At 41.8% G+C, this 14345-nt stretch overlaps 1 protein-coding gene across 3 annotated transcripts in view; it reads right to left on the reverse strand.

Annotated features, from left to right (window-relative positions):
- CPED1 (cadherin like and PC-esterase domain containing 1) overlaps positions 1 to 14345 on the reverse strand; it is a 299737-nt gene that overhangs the window by 230713 nt on the left and 54679 nt on the right. The window contains exons 3-4 of one of the 3 annotated variants that reach the window (XM_056573818.1): positions 11688 to 11782; positions 653 to 728 (exon numbers count right to left, since the gene is read on the reverse strand). In XM_056573818.1, the coding sequence (XP_056429793.1) occupies positions 653 to 728; positions 11688 to 11782 (171 nt within the window). Of the gene's footprint in view, positions 1 to 652; positions 729 to 3242; positions 3305 to 3559; positions 3665 to 11687; positions 11783 to 14345 lie in introns of those variants that run through there. The other 2 variants (XM_056573820.1, XM_056573819.1) reach the window with 2 other exon arrangements.

The raw sequence follows: 14345 nt of genomic DNA on the forward strand, positions 1-14345 counted from the left end.
CGAATATTCGCAATTCGAATATTATTCGCGAATATCGCATATTCGCGAATTCGCGAATTTCGCGAATATAGCGCTATATATTCGTAATTACGAATATTCGTTTTTATTTTTTATATTTTTATTTTTTTCTTCACAGTACACATCACAGTGATCACCCCTCTCTGCTTCCAGCTTGTGTGGTGTAAAGAAGGCTGTATTACTACTGTGTGAGACTGGCGTGCGAAAATTCGCATACACGAAAATTCGCATATGCAAATCACAGTGTATGTGAAATCACAGCTACAAGGGAGAGAACAGGTATAACAGGTGATATTGAGAGATCTGTGCAATATTGGTAATAACATTATATTAGTAAGTTGCTTTATTATAACATTTGAGGTTGTTTCTTTTCTGGACAACCTCTTTTCAGGATTTAACTTTAACACATCAGCAGACTTTTGGGTATGTGCTCTTCGACAATGAAGCTGACAGAATGGCAACTGAAGCCTTTGCTGGATTACTTTAAAATAAGTAACATTTTTTATTTATTCAGTAATCCTTACATATTCTAAGAAAGAGGGAAAGACACTGCTATAGCTTCCTTTTCAAGTTTCTTTGAATAGGACAAACAGCAGAAGCTTGAAAGAAAAAAATGTTTCATGTTGCTGTATACCTGGGAAGTGTGCAGCCAGCTGACAAATCTCATCTTTTATGCATAATATCTGCTGCATTTGTGGCAGTACATTCACCTGCAAAATATAAAATACTTGTGTTACAAAACAGATAGCACCACAGACTAGTTTCAGGAAGTACATTGTCCAGTATGGTTAAATCAAAAATCAAGACATTAGTGGGCAGTTATAGGATTTGTAGGTTTGTGATTTATGATATGTGACAATAGGGTTAAAGATGAAGAGGTCACCAGGTCCTATGCTAAATATAACCTTAAAATAAGATGATATGCACACTATTTGTATATCTATATATGTCCAGCATGCACACCAGGAAACCATGCAAATATATATTTCCAGAAGGCAAAATATAATGTGAATAGACCCTTACTTTACCCACAACAACCTGAGCCCTTGCCCATCTCGTGCTCATGAAGTCATTATGAATATTAATGAGGTTGGCAGGCATATTGGAGCAGAGAGGATGGAGGCAGGGAAGCTCAGAACACTGGCTCCCACCTGTGCAAAGAGGGCTAAAAAACATATAGGCAACAGCCCCGAATATAGCACGTAACTCCGAAACTGGACCATGGACCAAGTGAGTAATACATCATTTTAATCAAGTTCACCAGCACTATAACTCTGTGTATTGGGTTTAGTGCGGGGAAACCATCTGTCAAATCCCCTTTAACCCCTTAAGGACAGGGGCATACCTAGAGCATTTGGCACCCAGGGCGGACCCTTTGTTTGGCACCCCCCCCCCACACACACACACACACCCTTAATTACACCCCCTCCCTCCCCTCCGCCCAGGAGCGGACTGACAACACTCGGGGGCCCCCGAACCAAAAATAAGGCAAGGGCCCCTGCTAGGCTCTGCAGCTCGTGTCCCAGCTGATCGGGACACCGCATTTTCACTGCTGTACTCCCGATCAGCACCACTGAGCAGCCATGCAGCTTTCACTTTCGTTTTAGACGCAGCGTTCAACTTTGAACACCGCGTCTAAAGGGTTAATAGCGCGTGGCACCACGATCGCTGCCGCACGCTATTAGCCCCGGGTCCCGGCATCAGATACATGCCGGGACCGACCCGATAGGATGCGGGGTCACCGCGTGACCCCGCATTATATCGCGGGAGCTGGCCAAGGACGTAAATTACTTCTATTTAAACATCTTAATCCTTCCAGTACTTATCAGCTGCTGTATACTACAGAGGAAGTTGTGTAGTTCTTTCCAGTCTGACCACAGTGCTCTCTGCTGACACCTCTATGGGGATTTGCTTCTACTCTGGACAGTTCCTGACACAGACAGAGGTGTCAGCAGAGAGCACTGTGGTCAGACTGGAAAGAACAACTCAACTTCCTGAGGTACATACAGCAGCTGATAAGTACTCGAAGAATTAAGATTTTTAAATGGAAGTCATTTACAAATCTGTTTAACTTTTTTGCCACCAGTTGATTTGCCACCAGTTGATTGTGTTTGCACCGGCGTACACCTTTAAAGGTACATTCACACATGCAGGATCTACTGCATATTTTTTGCTGCATTTTTGTGCAGCTGATTTTGCTACCCATTAAAGGGATACTCCGGCGCTAAGACATCTTATCCCCTATCCAAAGGATAGGGGATAAGATGCTTGATCGTGGGGGTCCCGCTGCTGGGGACCCCCGTAATCTTCCACGCCGCACCCCATTAGAATCAGCCCCCAGAGCGTGCTCGCTCCGGGTCCGATTACTGGTGATCACTGGGACGGAGCATAGTGACGTCACGGCTCGGCCCCCGTGTGATGTCACGCTCCGCCCCCTCAATGCAAGCCTATGGAGGGGGCATGTCACGTCACGTCACTATGCTCCGTCCCCGTGATCACCAGTAATCGGACCCGGAGCGAGCACGCTCCGGGGGCTGATTTTAACAGGGTGCTGTGTGGAAGATCACGGGGGTTTTAGTGCCGGAGTACCCCTTTAACTTAGGGGATAAGATGTCTTAGCGCCGGAGTACCCCTTTAACTTCAACCCTTAAGCTAGAAATCCTTTAAATGTCTATTCTCTGTAGGATACATCCATCCTGTATATTCCGAACCTATTTCACTCTTCATATTTAGTTTAAAGGAGTACTCCGGCGTGCACTTTTTTCATTTTATCCCGTCCGGGCTGCAAAATAAAAGAAAACACACTTTCTCTTACCTGCCAACGAGCCCCCGGAGCTCCGGTACACTCCGGTACAGGTGTTCGGTCCCTGGGCTGTATTCTTCTTACTTCCTGTTAGCCCGGCACGTCACATGGAGCTTCAGCCTATCACTGGTCGCAGCGATGTCCCGCCTCGGCCAGTGATAGGCTGAAGCTCCATGTGACGTGCCAGGCTAACCGGAAGTAAGAAGAATACAGCCCAGGGACCGAACACCTGTACCGGAGCTCCGGGGGCTCGTTGGCAGGTAAGAGAAAGTTTGTTTTCTTTTATTTTGCAGCCCGGACGGGATAAAATGAAAAAAGTGCACACCGGAGTACTCCTTTAACATTTAAAAAAGATATTTGTTCTGCTCCCACTGAGAGAAAACTGTTTAGGAAACATTCAAAATGTCAGTGAGAAACTAACCCTGTCTGTGATCTAGATCAGTAAATCCTCTCCTGTAATAACAAAGAACACACAGATTTCTGATCTCACTCCTTTGAATGAAAATAAAGTTATGTCATTGATTGAGTTAAATAACAACACTCCTGCCTTCCTGTCCTGTGACTGAAATTCATGGAATTATCTTCATAGGACACACAGCCCAACCAGGCTTTTCTTATGAATTGTGCCATTATCCTGTAAGAACACAGTGTTATGATGACTGGCTCACATGCTAGTTTATTACTGTTCGGGATATTTCTTTACAAATAATATCCATTTCATTACATGGGGACACTTACCCTCAGCAAACCTGTAAAGGTCCCTGTATAGCTAAACAGGCTATAAAAATACTATGTTGCAGGGTAAACAATGTCATTTGTCAGATAGGTAGCTTTTACTAAACCTGTACATCCTACTCAGACTAGTTTCTCCTGTGATGCATTTTTAAATCCTTTTATCCTACTATACCTATACTACCGCTTCTCCAAGTGGACCACCCCCTAGGAGACAATTTTTAGATGCAATATTGTTCAATATTATCACTCATAACGACTTTTAACATCTTGTAGGGACATGTGAAAAGCTTTGATCGGTCATGATCTCAGTGCTAAGATCCCCTCTGAACATTAGATATAGCAGAGAGAGGTATATGCTATGGGGGAGATTTATCAAAACCTGTGCAGAGGAAAAGTTGACCAGTTGCCCTTAGAAACCAATCAGATTGCTCCTTTTTTTTTTTTTTTTTAAAGACCTCTGGAAAATGAAAGAAGCGATCTGATTGGTTGCTATGGACAATGGTCAGTTTTTCCTCTGCACAGGTTTTGATAAATCTCCCGCTATGTGTGTTCTCTCCCAACTCTCTCTGTATGACCGAGACGGACTTTAAGTCTATGGGACAGTCTCCTGACTTCTACCCTTTGTTCTTGTGATCAATGTCTGAACACCCAGACATTCCACCGATTCAAACTTTTGACCTGACAAGTGTTTTTTACGTGACAGGTAAGCTTTAACCCCTTAACGACCACAGACATAAATGTACGTCCTGGTTTGGCGGGACTTCCCACGCCAGGACGTACATTTACGTCCTGTGTATGACCGCGAGCATCGGAAGGGTGCTCGCGTCATACACGGCAGGTACCGGCTGCTAGCAGCAGCCGTGGACCCGCCCGTAATGGCCAACATCCGCGATCGTGCGGATGTCTGCCATTAACCCCTCAGATGCCGTGATCAATACAGATCACGGCATCTGCGGCATTGTGGTACTTTGATTGGACGATCGGATCGCCCGATCGGATCCTCCCTAAAAAAAATTGGGGGGGTTTGCCGTACATTTTATGGTAAAATGAGAGGTTTCATTACAAAGTACAATTGGTCACGCAAAAAACAAGCCCTTATATGGGTCTGTAGATGGAAATATGAAAGAGTTATGGATTTCAGAAGGTGAGGAGGAAAAAAAGAAAACGCAAAAATAAAATTGGCCTGGTCTTTAAGGTGAAAATGGGCTTGGTCATTGAGGGGTTAAGACAGGCATGATATGAGTGGATTCTGCTTTTTTACAGAAAATGTCTGTGTATTACATTATTGCATCATTTATTCCACCAGAAAATGTACTTAGTCCCTTTTAGTTCCCATCAGGGTTGCTAATCTTTATGTTTTTTCACTCAACAACCTTGATAAAAATCACGGACATAATTTTTATAGCTATATTAAAAAACAAAAGAAAACCACAGAAATGATAATATAAATGGAAATACCAGTATACGAATATTAAAGGGTAATATTAAACTTCAGTATTCTAAAGCTGTAACATACCTGCATCATACTTACCTTTTCTAAGTCTAGTGCCAGCGCTCCAATCCGCCCCAGTGCTTGTGTTTACTTCCCCTGATGACGCGCTCTCCCTGTTCTGCTGATGATGTGCTGTATCTATAACGTTGAGAGCAGGCAGAGACCATCATCAGGGGACATAAATACACTGACTAAAGTACTGGTGCTGGACTGGACAAGGTTGTTTTATTGCAGGTAGCAGGCTGTTCTGTTTTTAAATACTCTTTTAACATATTGATTTTTATGATATACATTGAGCAAAAGTCTTCTACCTTTTACGGACTGTGTATGAAGTCCCTGGTGGCAACTATCCAGTGGGGCTCACAAGCTAGTTTCCCTTTCAACCATGTATCCAGTTCGATCAGTGTTAATGATATTGGAGGGAGTCAATTTTATTCTGCAACACAGCATGTAGTACATCATAACAATAAGAAAGCTATATGGCAGATAAAGATAGTAGGGCTTCAGTGAAGCAGATGCCTTTTACTCTCTTTTTAGTAACAGAGCTGCATTTATAATAGGTGACAGTTTAAAGAGCGTTTTCTTACATGCTATCCATTAGCGTACAGCAAAGATATATATTTCATGTTTTCATTACCTCTAAGACAATCCTAATAAAAACACAGTCTAGAAATAGAACAGCTGACACCTTTTGAGCCAACATTAGAAGCACACTTTTACTTAGGAAAACAGTGTGTATTCTAGTCGTAAGGAAAGTATACAGTATGTTTAACTCCTTCAGGACAAAGCCTATTTTGGTGTTTCAGACTACATTCATTTTTCCATTGCCACATTCTGATAGCCATAACTTTTTACTGTCTGTCTTTCTGTCTCCTGTATGAGATAAGGGCTCGAAAAGAGTGAGAAATAAACACTTTGGGGGAAATTTATCAAAACCTATGCATAGGAGAAGTTGACCAGTTCCCCATAACAACCAATCAGATTGCTTCTTTTATTGTTAAAAAGTCCTCTGAGAAATAAACAAAATGATCTAATTGGTTGCTAAGGTCAACCTTTCCTCTGCACAGGTTTTGATAAATCTCCCCCTTTATGGGGAGTACACTTACATATTAATTTGCAGTTGGTCCCACCTCTGCAGCTATAACAGCTTGCACGCTTCTGGGAGGACTTTCTACAAGATTATGTGTTGATAGAACTGTTTGCCCATTCATCCAGAACTTGTGAGGTCAGATATGGATACTGGGTGAGAGGGCCTGGCTCTCAATCTCTTTTCTAGTTCATCCAAGGTTTGCTAGGGTTGAGGTCAGGGCTTAGGGTGGGCCCAACAATGCCTCTATGGATTTTCCTTTGAGCACTGTAGTACTGTGATGGTGGAACAGAAAAGGGCCTTTCTTAAATTGTTTCCACACCGTTGAAATTATACAATTGCCCAAAATGTCTTGGTCTCCAGAATAATTAGGATTTTCTTCACTGGAACTAAAGGGTTTAGGCCAACCTCAGAAAAGAAAACACACAGTATCATCCCTCCTCCATGAAAGAGTACAGCTGGCACAATGCAGTCTACAAGTGCCATCTATCATTCCACAAAATTAGTTTCCACTGCTCCAGAGTCCAGTGGCAGTGAGCTTTCCATTACTCATAACAAAAACCCAGGGCATTAAGCCCACGCAACTATATCCCTTTATAGAACCTTCCCTTAAAAATGAACTCTTATCATGTATTATCGAAATGTAGATGACACTCAAGTGTTCTTCGACACAATGCTTGGCACTTTGCTTAGTGATATATGGCTTGCATGCAGCCACTCCTTTGTGCTGAAATCAATGTCATGTGAAATTTTTAACTATACATTTACTTGGTGCATGGTTATCAATAACTTCAGCCTGTACAGCAGTCTTGGATATCTATGCCAGCTACATGCTGGGGTAGATTTTCACTATAATTAATATCCCTCTATGCACTTTATCACTTTTTTAAATTTTCTTTTATTTCAATTAATGTAGCCTCCACTTTCTGGCATTGCTGTAGTTTAGAAACACTTTGAGTTTTCAATAATGTCCTTAACAGTTGATTATAGAAGATCTAGGAGGGAAGAAATGTCACAATCTGACTTGTTGCAGCAGTGCCATCCTGTTATAGTGTCCTGCTGGAATTCTGAGAATTTTTTTAGAACAACGATTCTTTCACAAATTTTTGGAAAGGCAGATTGGTAGGTGCTGGATATCTGTGGAAATGAGACTGGCGTGTCCTAAATCTTTTGTCCATGTAGTATATAAACAGAGAACATATAATCATGAATACCTTCCCAACATACAAAATGGAATTGACATAGAGCAAACATAAAAAGTAAATTTACTATGGAAACATTAAATCTAGTACTGCATGAGGAAAAGAGCAGATGCCTCCCACCCAAAGACTGGTTTCATCTAAAGTATGTGAGAAGGAAGGGGGAGTAAAAGATGGATCTAAAAGCTGTTTTAACTAAGAATTCACTAAATTGATAATCTTTTCCATCTTTCTAGTTACACCCACAATCATACAAAATTAGAAACAGATTTTTTTTCCAAGGAGAAGTCCAAAATGTTGGCTGTATTAACTTGGTTACATAATGTAAGACATTTAACACCGCAGTCTTTCTACATAGTTATTACTTTACCGCCGGCATGCCCTCCTAACTGCTACAGTAGCATTCCGCTTCAGACTTCTGCTTTTCTTTCCTTTACTCTTACATTCACCTTGTTTATAAATAGTTCACAAACACAAAATGCACCAAACTTAATGCTGAGATAAAAAAAAAATAAAAAAAATCTCCTAAACCCTTGGTACAAGGTGGACTATAAGTGTGTTGTTACACAGAAGTTAAAAGTCTACATCTGACATATTCACACAGTTATATGACACTGTATATACTGATTTACAAACAAAGCAGCACACAGGTAAAACACAATCCTGGTTAAACCCTACCTTTACAATAATATAGAACACTGTGGTCATAAGTTTGAATGAGGTAACTGAACTGTTTACTTTCAAAAAATAAAGACTATCAATGAAATTTGCATATTCTGGAGCACTGAGCACCCAGGTTTACTGTATACATTTTTTTGTATGTGTTTTACAAATAGTCCTCCCTCTAGAGCACCATTTTGTTAATGTTATTATTTTGTTCATTTTGTTAATGTAGCAGATGGGTTGCAGTTTTTCAGTGATTTTTCAGTGAATTTCTGTAATAACTTTGCAAATATCATGGCTAAACCCCAATGAAATCACAATGTGTTACTATACGCTAATAGTTTTAAGCCCACTTCTATTACTATTTCTTATTTATTTAATTTATGTTGTATAATATAAATGGGGAGTACAAGTCTCTCCACAAACTAATAAAGGTATATACACATTGTAGATTTCTTGCAACCTTCCCATTCATCAGTAAGTTGCTAACTGAAATCCATGTGTAATGTCCCAGTACAGAACATAGTCCTGTACTACACTTAGGCCCTGTCAGGTTGAGTCCCTCAGTGTCCTGGGGGCTCTCCTACAGTATCTCCCCCATAATGAAGTTGGTATTACTATATCTAGCCAGTACAAGGTTATGTACTATATGTATAGTCAGTATAAAGCTATGTATTTTGTATATAAGGTGTTAAGTACCTGTGGAGGTCACATGATATGTTCACATGATGTTATCACGTTACCCAGAGAGCACCAGCTTAACACATGACCCGCAGATTGACCTATCGGCTTCTAGTTCAGCCCCCTTTTATAAGGAAGGGAGGTGCTGCAATCTGCCTTTTTTTCTTCTTTCTTCTCTTTCTACTGGGGTACAGTCAAGACCAGATGTCTCAGTGCTAATGTCCAGCTTCCTGGAAGGCCTTAAATCTACAGCCACTTTCAGTAAGTCAAGGCTTTGTCTGCGTCGCTACCTACAGTCCAGTCAAGCCTAAAGTCAATAATCTAAAGTCCATTACAAGTATAATTGGTCCCAGCAAGCTGCGGGGTCCTTCTGTGTTCCTGACCACCTCTCTGGGATTCTGGCCCAGCTGTAGAGACTACAACAACTATCTGACCTCAGGAAAGCCTCCGTTAAACCATAACCTGGTCGTGGACTCTCATTTCACTGCCTAGCCATTGGGATAGCGGAGATACCGTTTGGGTGGTTCCCAATACCCAAAAACCACTCTGGCATCACGAACATTAGGGGTTAATGATGCCTTGCCCCTGGAGTTAATACCATCTGCCCCATCCACCTACACCGCTACACCCCGTGGTCCCGCCATTCACTGTGGCTCACCACACATGCACAGTAAATAAATAGAAATTAGTTATTAGATGACCTCAGTCACACTGTAAATGAATGCTGATGTTTACTAGGCTTGACCATCGCATAGGCAGTGCCACACAAATGATTGTTGGATTGTTCATGTGGCCCTTTGCTGCCATCATTCATTGGCCATATGTCCCATATTGCATGTGGAGAAGATGTGGGGCCAACAAGCAATAATTTTTTGACAAGTCAAAATGACTCAATCAGCCCATTCCTCAGCTGATCGCTGGCCATATTACACAGGGTGACAGCCTTTTCAGCCAATAATTGCTCTGTGTAATAGGGCTTGATGCAACATCAAACAGGGCCGTAACAATAACACACATGTGGGCAGGGGCCTAGAGAGGCAGGATTATATTTATTAAAAAAATATTTCCAAAAAATAACCTGAACTTTTCTGATATCACACAGCTGATCTTAAAGCAATCTTTTGCTTAACCTTAACAGATATAGTAACCTCTGGGTGTTGCTAAAAAAAAAAAAATTATAGGGGAGATTTATCAAAACCTGTGTAGAGGAAAAGTGCTGCAGTTGCCCATAGAAACCAATCAGATGGCTTCTTTTAATTTGAAAGAGGCATGTGAAAAATGAAACAATCTGATTGGTTGCTCTAGGCAACTGCACCACTCTAGCTCTGCACAGGTTCTGAAAAAATCTCCCCCACTATATTCTGAAGGCCCAAAATAGTCAGCTTTCTTAAGGAGTTAATAATAACATTAGTATGCCAATGCAAACAACTCTGCTCACTTATAAAGGCATTGATTGTTACATCAGGCACCCTCACAAGGAGCAATTGTGTAAACACATCCTCTGAGTGGCACTGAAGGGGGCATTTGTATTTGTATAATTAGAAAGTGAGAAATAATAATATTCTGTCAGGAATGGACAGGGAAGGAGTGCACACTATTCTCGCCCACTCCCCCTGTCCCTGCCTACTTGTGTACCTGTCCTAAATAACAGTTCCACAACCACGGAGACAGTCCCTACCAGGAGATGAAGGGGATAAACAGAAGAACTGAGAGACAAAACACTAAACTGAACAGGTAACATAGGACACTGTTCACAAACAGGTACAAGTACAAAGGACAAAGATCAGATCAACCAAACAGGATATAAATATAGGACACTGTTCACACTGGGACACAGAACATACAAACTGGACTCCCCACTACACTAATGAAGTAGCCATTAATAATAAATCCAAATAGACTTTTGGACAGTGGCACACTCCACAGTGTGGTCAGAAGCTGACCCAGTAGGAAAACAGAAATATAAAACACAGAACTTCATATAAACGGATTCAAGAGAAAACACAGTGTGAATAGACACATAGCAAAAAGGATATACAAATCCTAAAACCGACTAATGTAACACAGACTAAAATACAAGGAGCATGCTACATAACCATGGCGAAAAACCCAGATAAAAAGATAAATACAAAGTAAATGCTCAAGCAGACATAGTCAGAATATTGCACAAACAGACATAGTAGTATTGCACCAGAATGCAGGAGAACTCTGGATAAATAACTCCACCCGAGTTCTCATTCGCTCAGAGCATTAACTATTCCCTATCCAGGTAGAATAGCAAACTGCTCTGAACAAACTAGTGTGTGAATACACACCTAAACAGGAAAATACAAAAACAAATAAACGGACATTACATATTCATCATTTATTTTCCCATTACCTTATTGTATTACCTTCATGTATTTAGAGAGACTTCACCATGCGCAATTTACAGTATGGGTGCTACATAATGATTCATATTTCCCTCGTATATGATGTTTATAATTTTGATTTAAATGCACATATGCTATATTGATCTATGGTAAACTAGCCATAGACATACAAACAGTTTGGTAAATATTAAGGCAGAGAGATAGTATCAAGCATAGGTGAGATTAGTGTTTTGGCATCAGGCGTCAGGACCATGTGGCGGCACAGCGCAGAGGTGGATTTCTGTCTCAGTACAGTAAATTATTTTCCATCTACTGACAACTTCTGACACACAGCTTAGTGACTTTAATATAGGGACATCAGTGCAGAATAATGACCGATCCTCACTCAGGGACCCAGAGACATGTTACTCTGCCCTGCTATTATCTCAAATCATATCTAATAAAATGGAAAGCTTTTTATTCTGAGATCTTTAGAAACTACAGGTGTGTCATCTGCTCAGTCACCTCTATTGTACAGATAAGGATGAAAAGATGATGAACAGCTACAGTTTTCTCTATACTAGTGTATGCAAATACGGATATTGTTTTCATAAGAACAATTAAGGACATAAAATGTGCACATTAATGTTGTACTTACCTGTGTTAGTTGTACAAATTCAGCAAGTTTGTGCTTTTCCTTGCAGCTTGTCTCTATGCTTTCATTTGAATGGATATACATAAAGGCATCTCTCCCTTAACACAAGAGTAAAAAAAAAAAAAAACAATTACATTGATAATATAATTGGTGCATATTATAAAAGACATCTGTCTCTGATAAAAAAAAAAAATATGCCCTTGGTTTATGCATTATTGGTTAAACCTGATGACTACAGCATTCTCTGTAGGTGTGGCTTCCACTTTGGTTGACTAAGCGTGTCTCTAAGGTGTTTCTTCTGTTTTGTGGAAACAGACAATTTTGTACCATGTGGCAGTTTTTTCACTGCCTTCAGGGAACAACTCTGTGGGTTGGATGTAGAGTGCCTGGCCCACGCAGTATAAGGAGGTGAGGACTGATGTATAGCATCGCTACTCAGCTCCCCCAGCCGTATAGTATACAGGGGTGTATAGTGTACCCGTGTACACTATACAGGAGCCAGGAATCCCATCACTATACTGACAGGACTCCCTGTGTAGTATACAATATACATATAGCTGTCCACTTACCTCTGTTGCTCCTGTCCTGGCCAGGTTCGTATAGCCCCCCGTGATGACATCATTAGGGGGCAGAGCTACAGATGGCAGCCAGGGTGGTAAGTCTGAGGCTCTGTTAATATTGTACATTGTATAATATGAACAGACCCTTCTGGCAGTATCTTCTCAGATAGGGAGACTCCAGCTGTTGCTAAACTGCAACTACTAGCATGCTCGGAGAGCCAAAGGCTGTCTGGGCATGCTGGGAGTTGTAGTTTTGCAACAAGTTTCCCATTATTTTTATTCTCAGCCAGATACCAACCAAGCAGCAACAGCCTGATGTTACCAAGGTGGGCAAGGATCATTGTTACTGGCCCTCCCCAGCTTATATAACATTAGCCTGTTACCGCCTAGGCCCAGGGACACCATTTTTGATGCTCTGGGCCTGTTGGTACCGGCTCTTCCCAGTACCCCTGTGGCAGTGTGAACTAGGATAATATTAGGGGGTTAGCGCTAGCTGTTTTTGAGGCCAACGCTAAGCCCCTGCTAACATCTTGTAAGGGTCACGGCAGGTGGTGGATCGTCTGGACCTGTGTGGATTATGATGTGAGCCATGCCAGGGAGCAGAGTCTAAGGTTTTCACCAGAGCCTGCCACAAAGCGGGATGGTCTTGCTCCGGCAGGCGGCACCCAGGTCGCTACCCCTGACATGACTCGTCCACACAGGTAGCTGGGATGAAGCGTGGTACAGAAGGACAAAGACAAGACGTGGTCAGGATAGCTGAAGGTCAGGGCAGGCGGCACTGTAGCAGGGTCAGTTCACAGAACAAGGATCAGGTACACGGATAATCAGAAACACAGTAGCTCCAGGCAGGGAGAGGTGCACACACTTATAGGGAAGGAACAGGTGAAGACACTAATTAGGGCGTACTGGCCCTTTAAAACACAGAGCTCTGGCGCTCGCACCCTAGGAGGCAGGGGCAAATGCCGGGACAGAGAACACGGAAGACTAGGGAGGTGAGTGACTGGCTGGAACTCGCATGCGGGCACGTCCCACAATGCAAATCCCAGCCCCGCCGGCAGTGGGGATATGAGAGAAGAGCGCTCACGGCCAGCGTATCTGGCCGGAGCACTGACGTTACACGGAACAACGGCATGCGGCAGTTTTGTAGTTTTTTTGTGCAAAACTTTGAAAAAACATGTGAAAACATAGCCATAGATTGATGAACTGCAAGTGGTCCACATCTATCCTTTTACAAAATTGGATTGTCATGTTTTCCACTGTGTTTTACTTTCTTGCAATGTGTGTCAAGGCCCTTTTACAGAGGCCAACAGGGAGAGGATAAGAGCCCTGGTCTGTGATCGGTGCTTGTTTACAGATTCTTTACATGGCTCAATATAACGTTTGGCCAGGCTGCATGAATGCTGGCCACACATCACTTGTTTACAAAGGGAAATGTGCGGCCAATAATGATGATGTTATTGGCTGCACAAAATATCCAATCAACATACAGGCATTTGCTCATTCATTGGCTAATCTCTGGCCTTTTTACACTGGCCAGTCAGAAGGAATGAGCATTCCTACGATCACTCATTCGCCAGATAATTGGCCTATGTAAACGGGCCTTTCTGCTAACTGAGTGTAAGCCAATGTAAGCCTGCAACATTAATGATTGCCATAAGACACCACTATAGTACAACAGTTAGTATTGTGGTTACAGTAGGAGAACTGTATAGCTAGTAATGGCGAGTAATAACAGCTAATTATCAAAGTTTCCTTTATAACTAGTAAAGTTGCACTACATTTAATTCCGAATTCTAGTCTAGTTGCCTCCATAACAAAAGCAAGCATTACTGTAATAAGATATATGTAGTTTCCAACATTACCTCAGGACATTTAAAGCCCCATCTGGACTGCCCTGATAACACCCAGAAATGTCCATACAGTATAACACCCAAGAACAGCTGAACTCCACCTTCTGTGGTCAATTCTGGCTATCCACATAGTAAACTCATAGCCATAGCTAAACAGCAGAAGGTGAATTTTCTATGAAGTAGTTGCAGCAGATCATGGGTACTCAGATAAGAAAACTTTTAGGAGTTTGGTAAGACAAGCTTTGCAACTC

The sequence above is a fragment of the Hyla sarda genome, chromosome 4 (assembly GCF_029499605.1).
Source record: "Hyla sarda isolate aHylSar1 chromosome 4, aHylSar1.hap1, whole genome shotgun sequence".
NCBI classification, from domain to species: Eukaryota; Metazoa; Chordata; class Amphibia; order Anura; family Hylidae; genus Hyla; species Hyla sarda.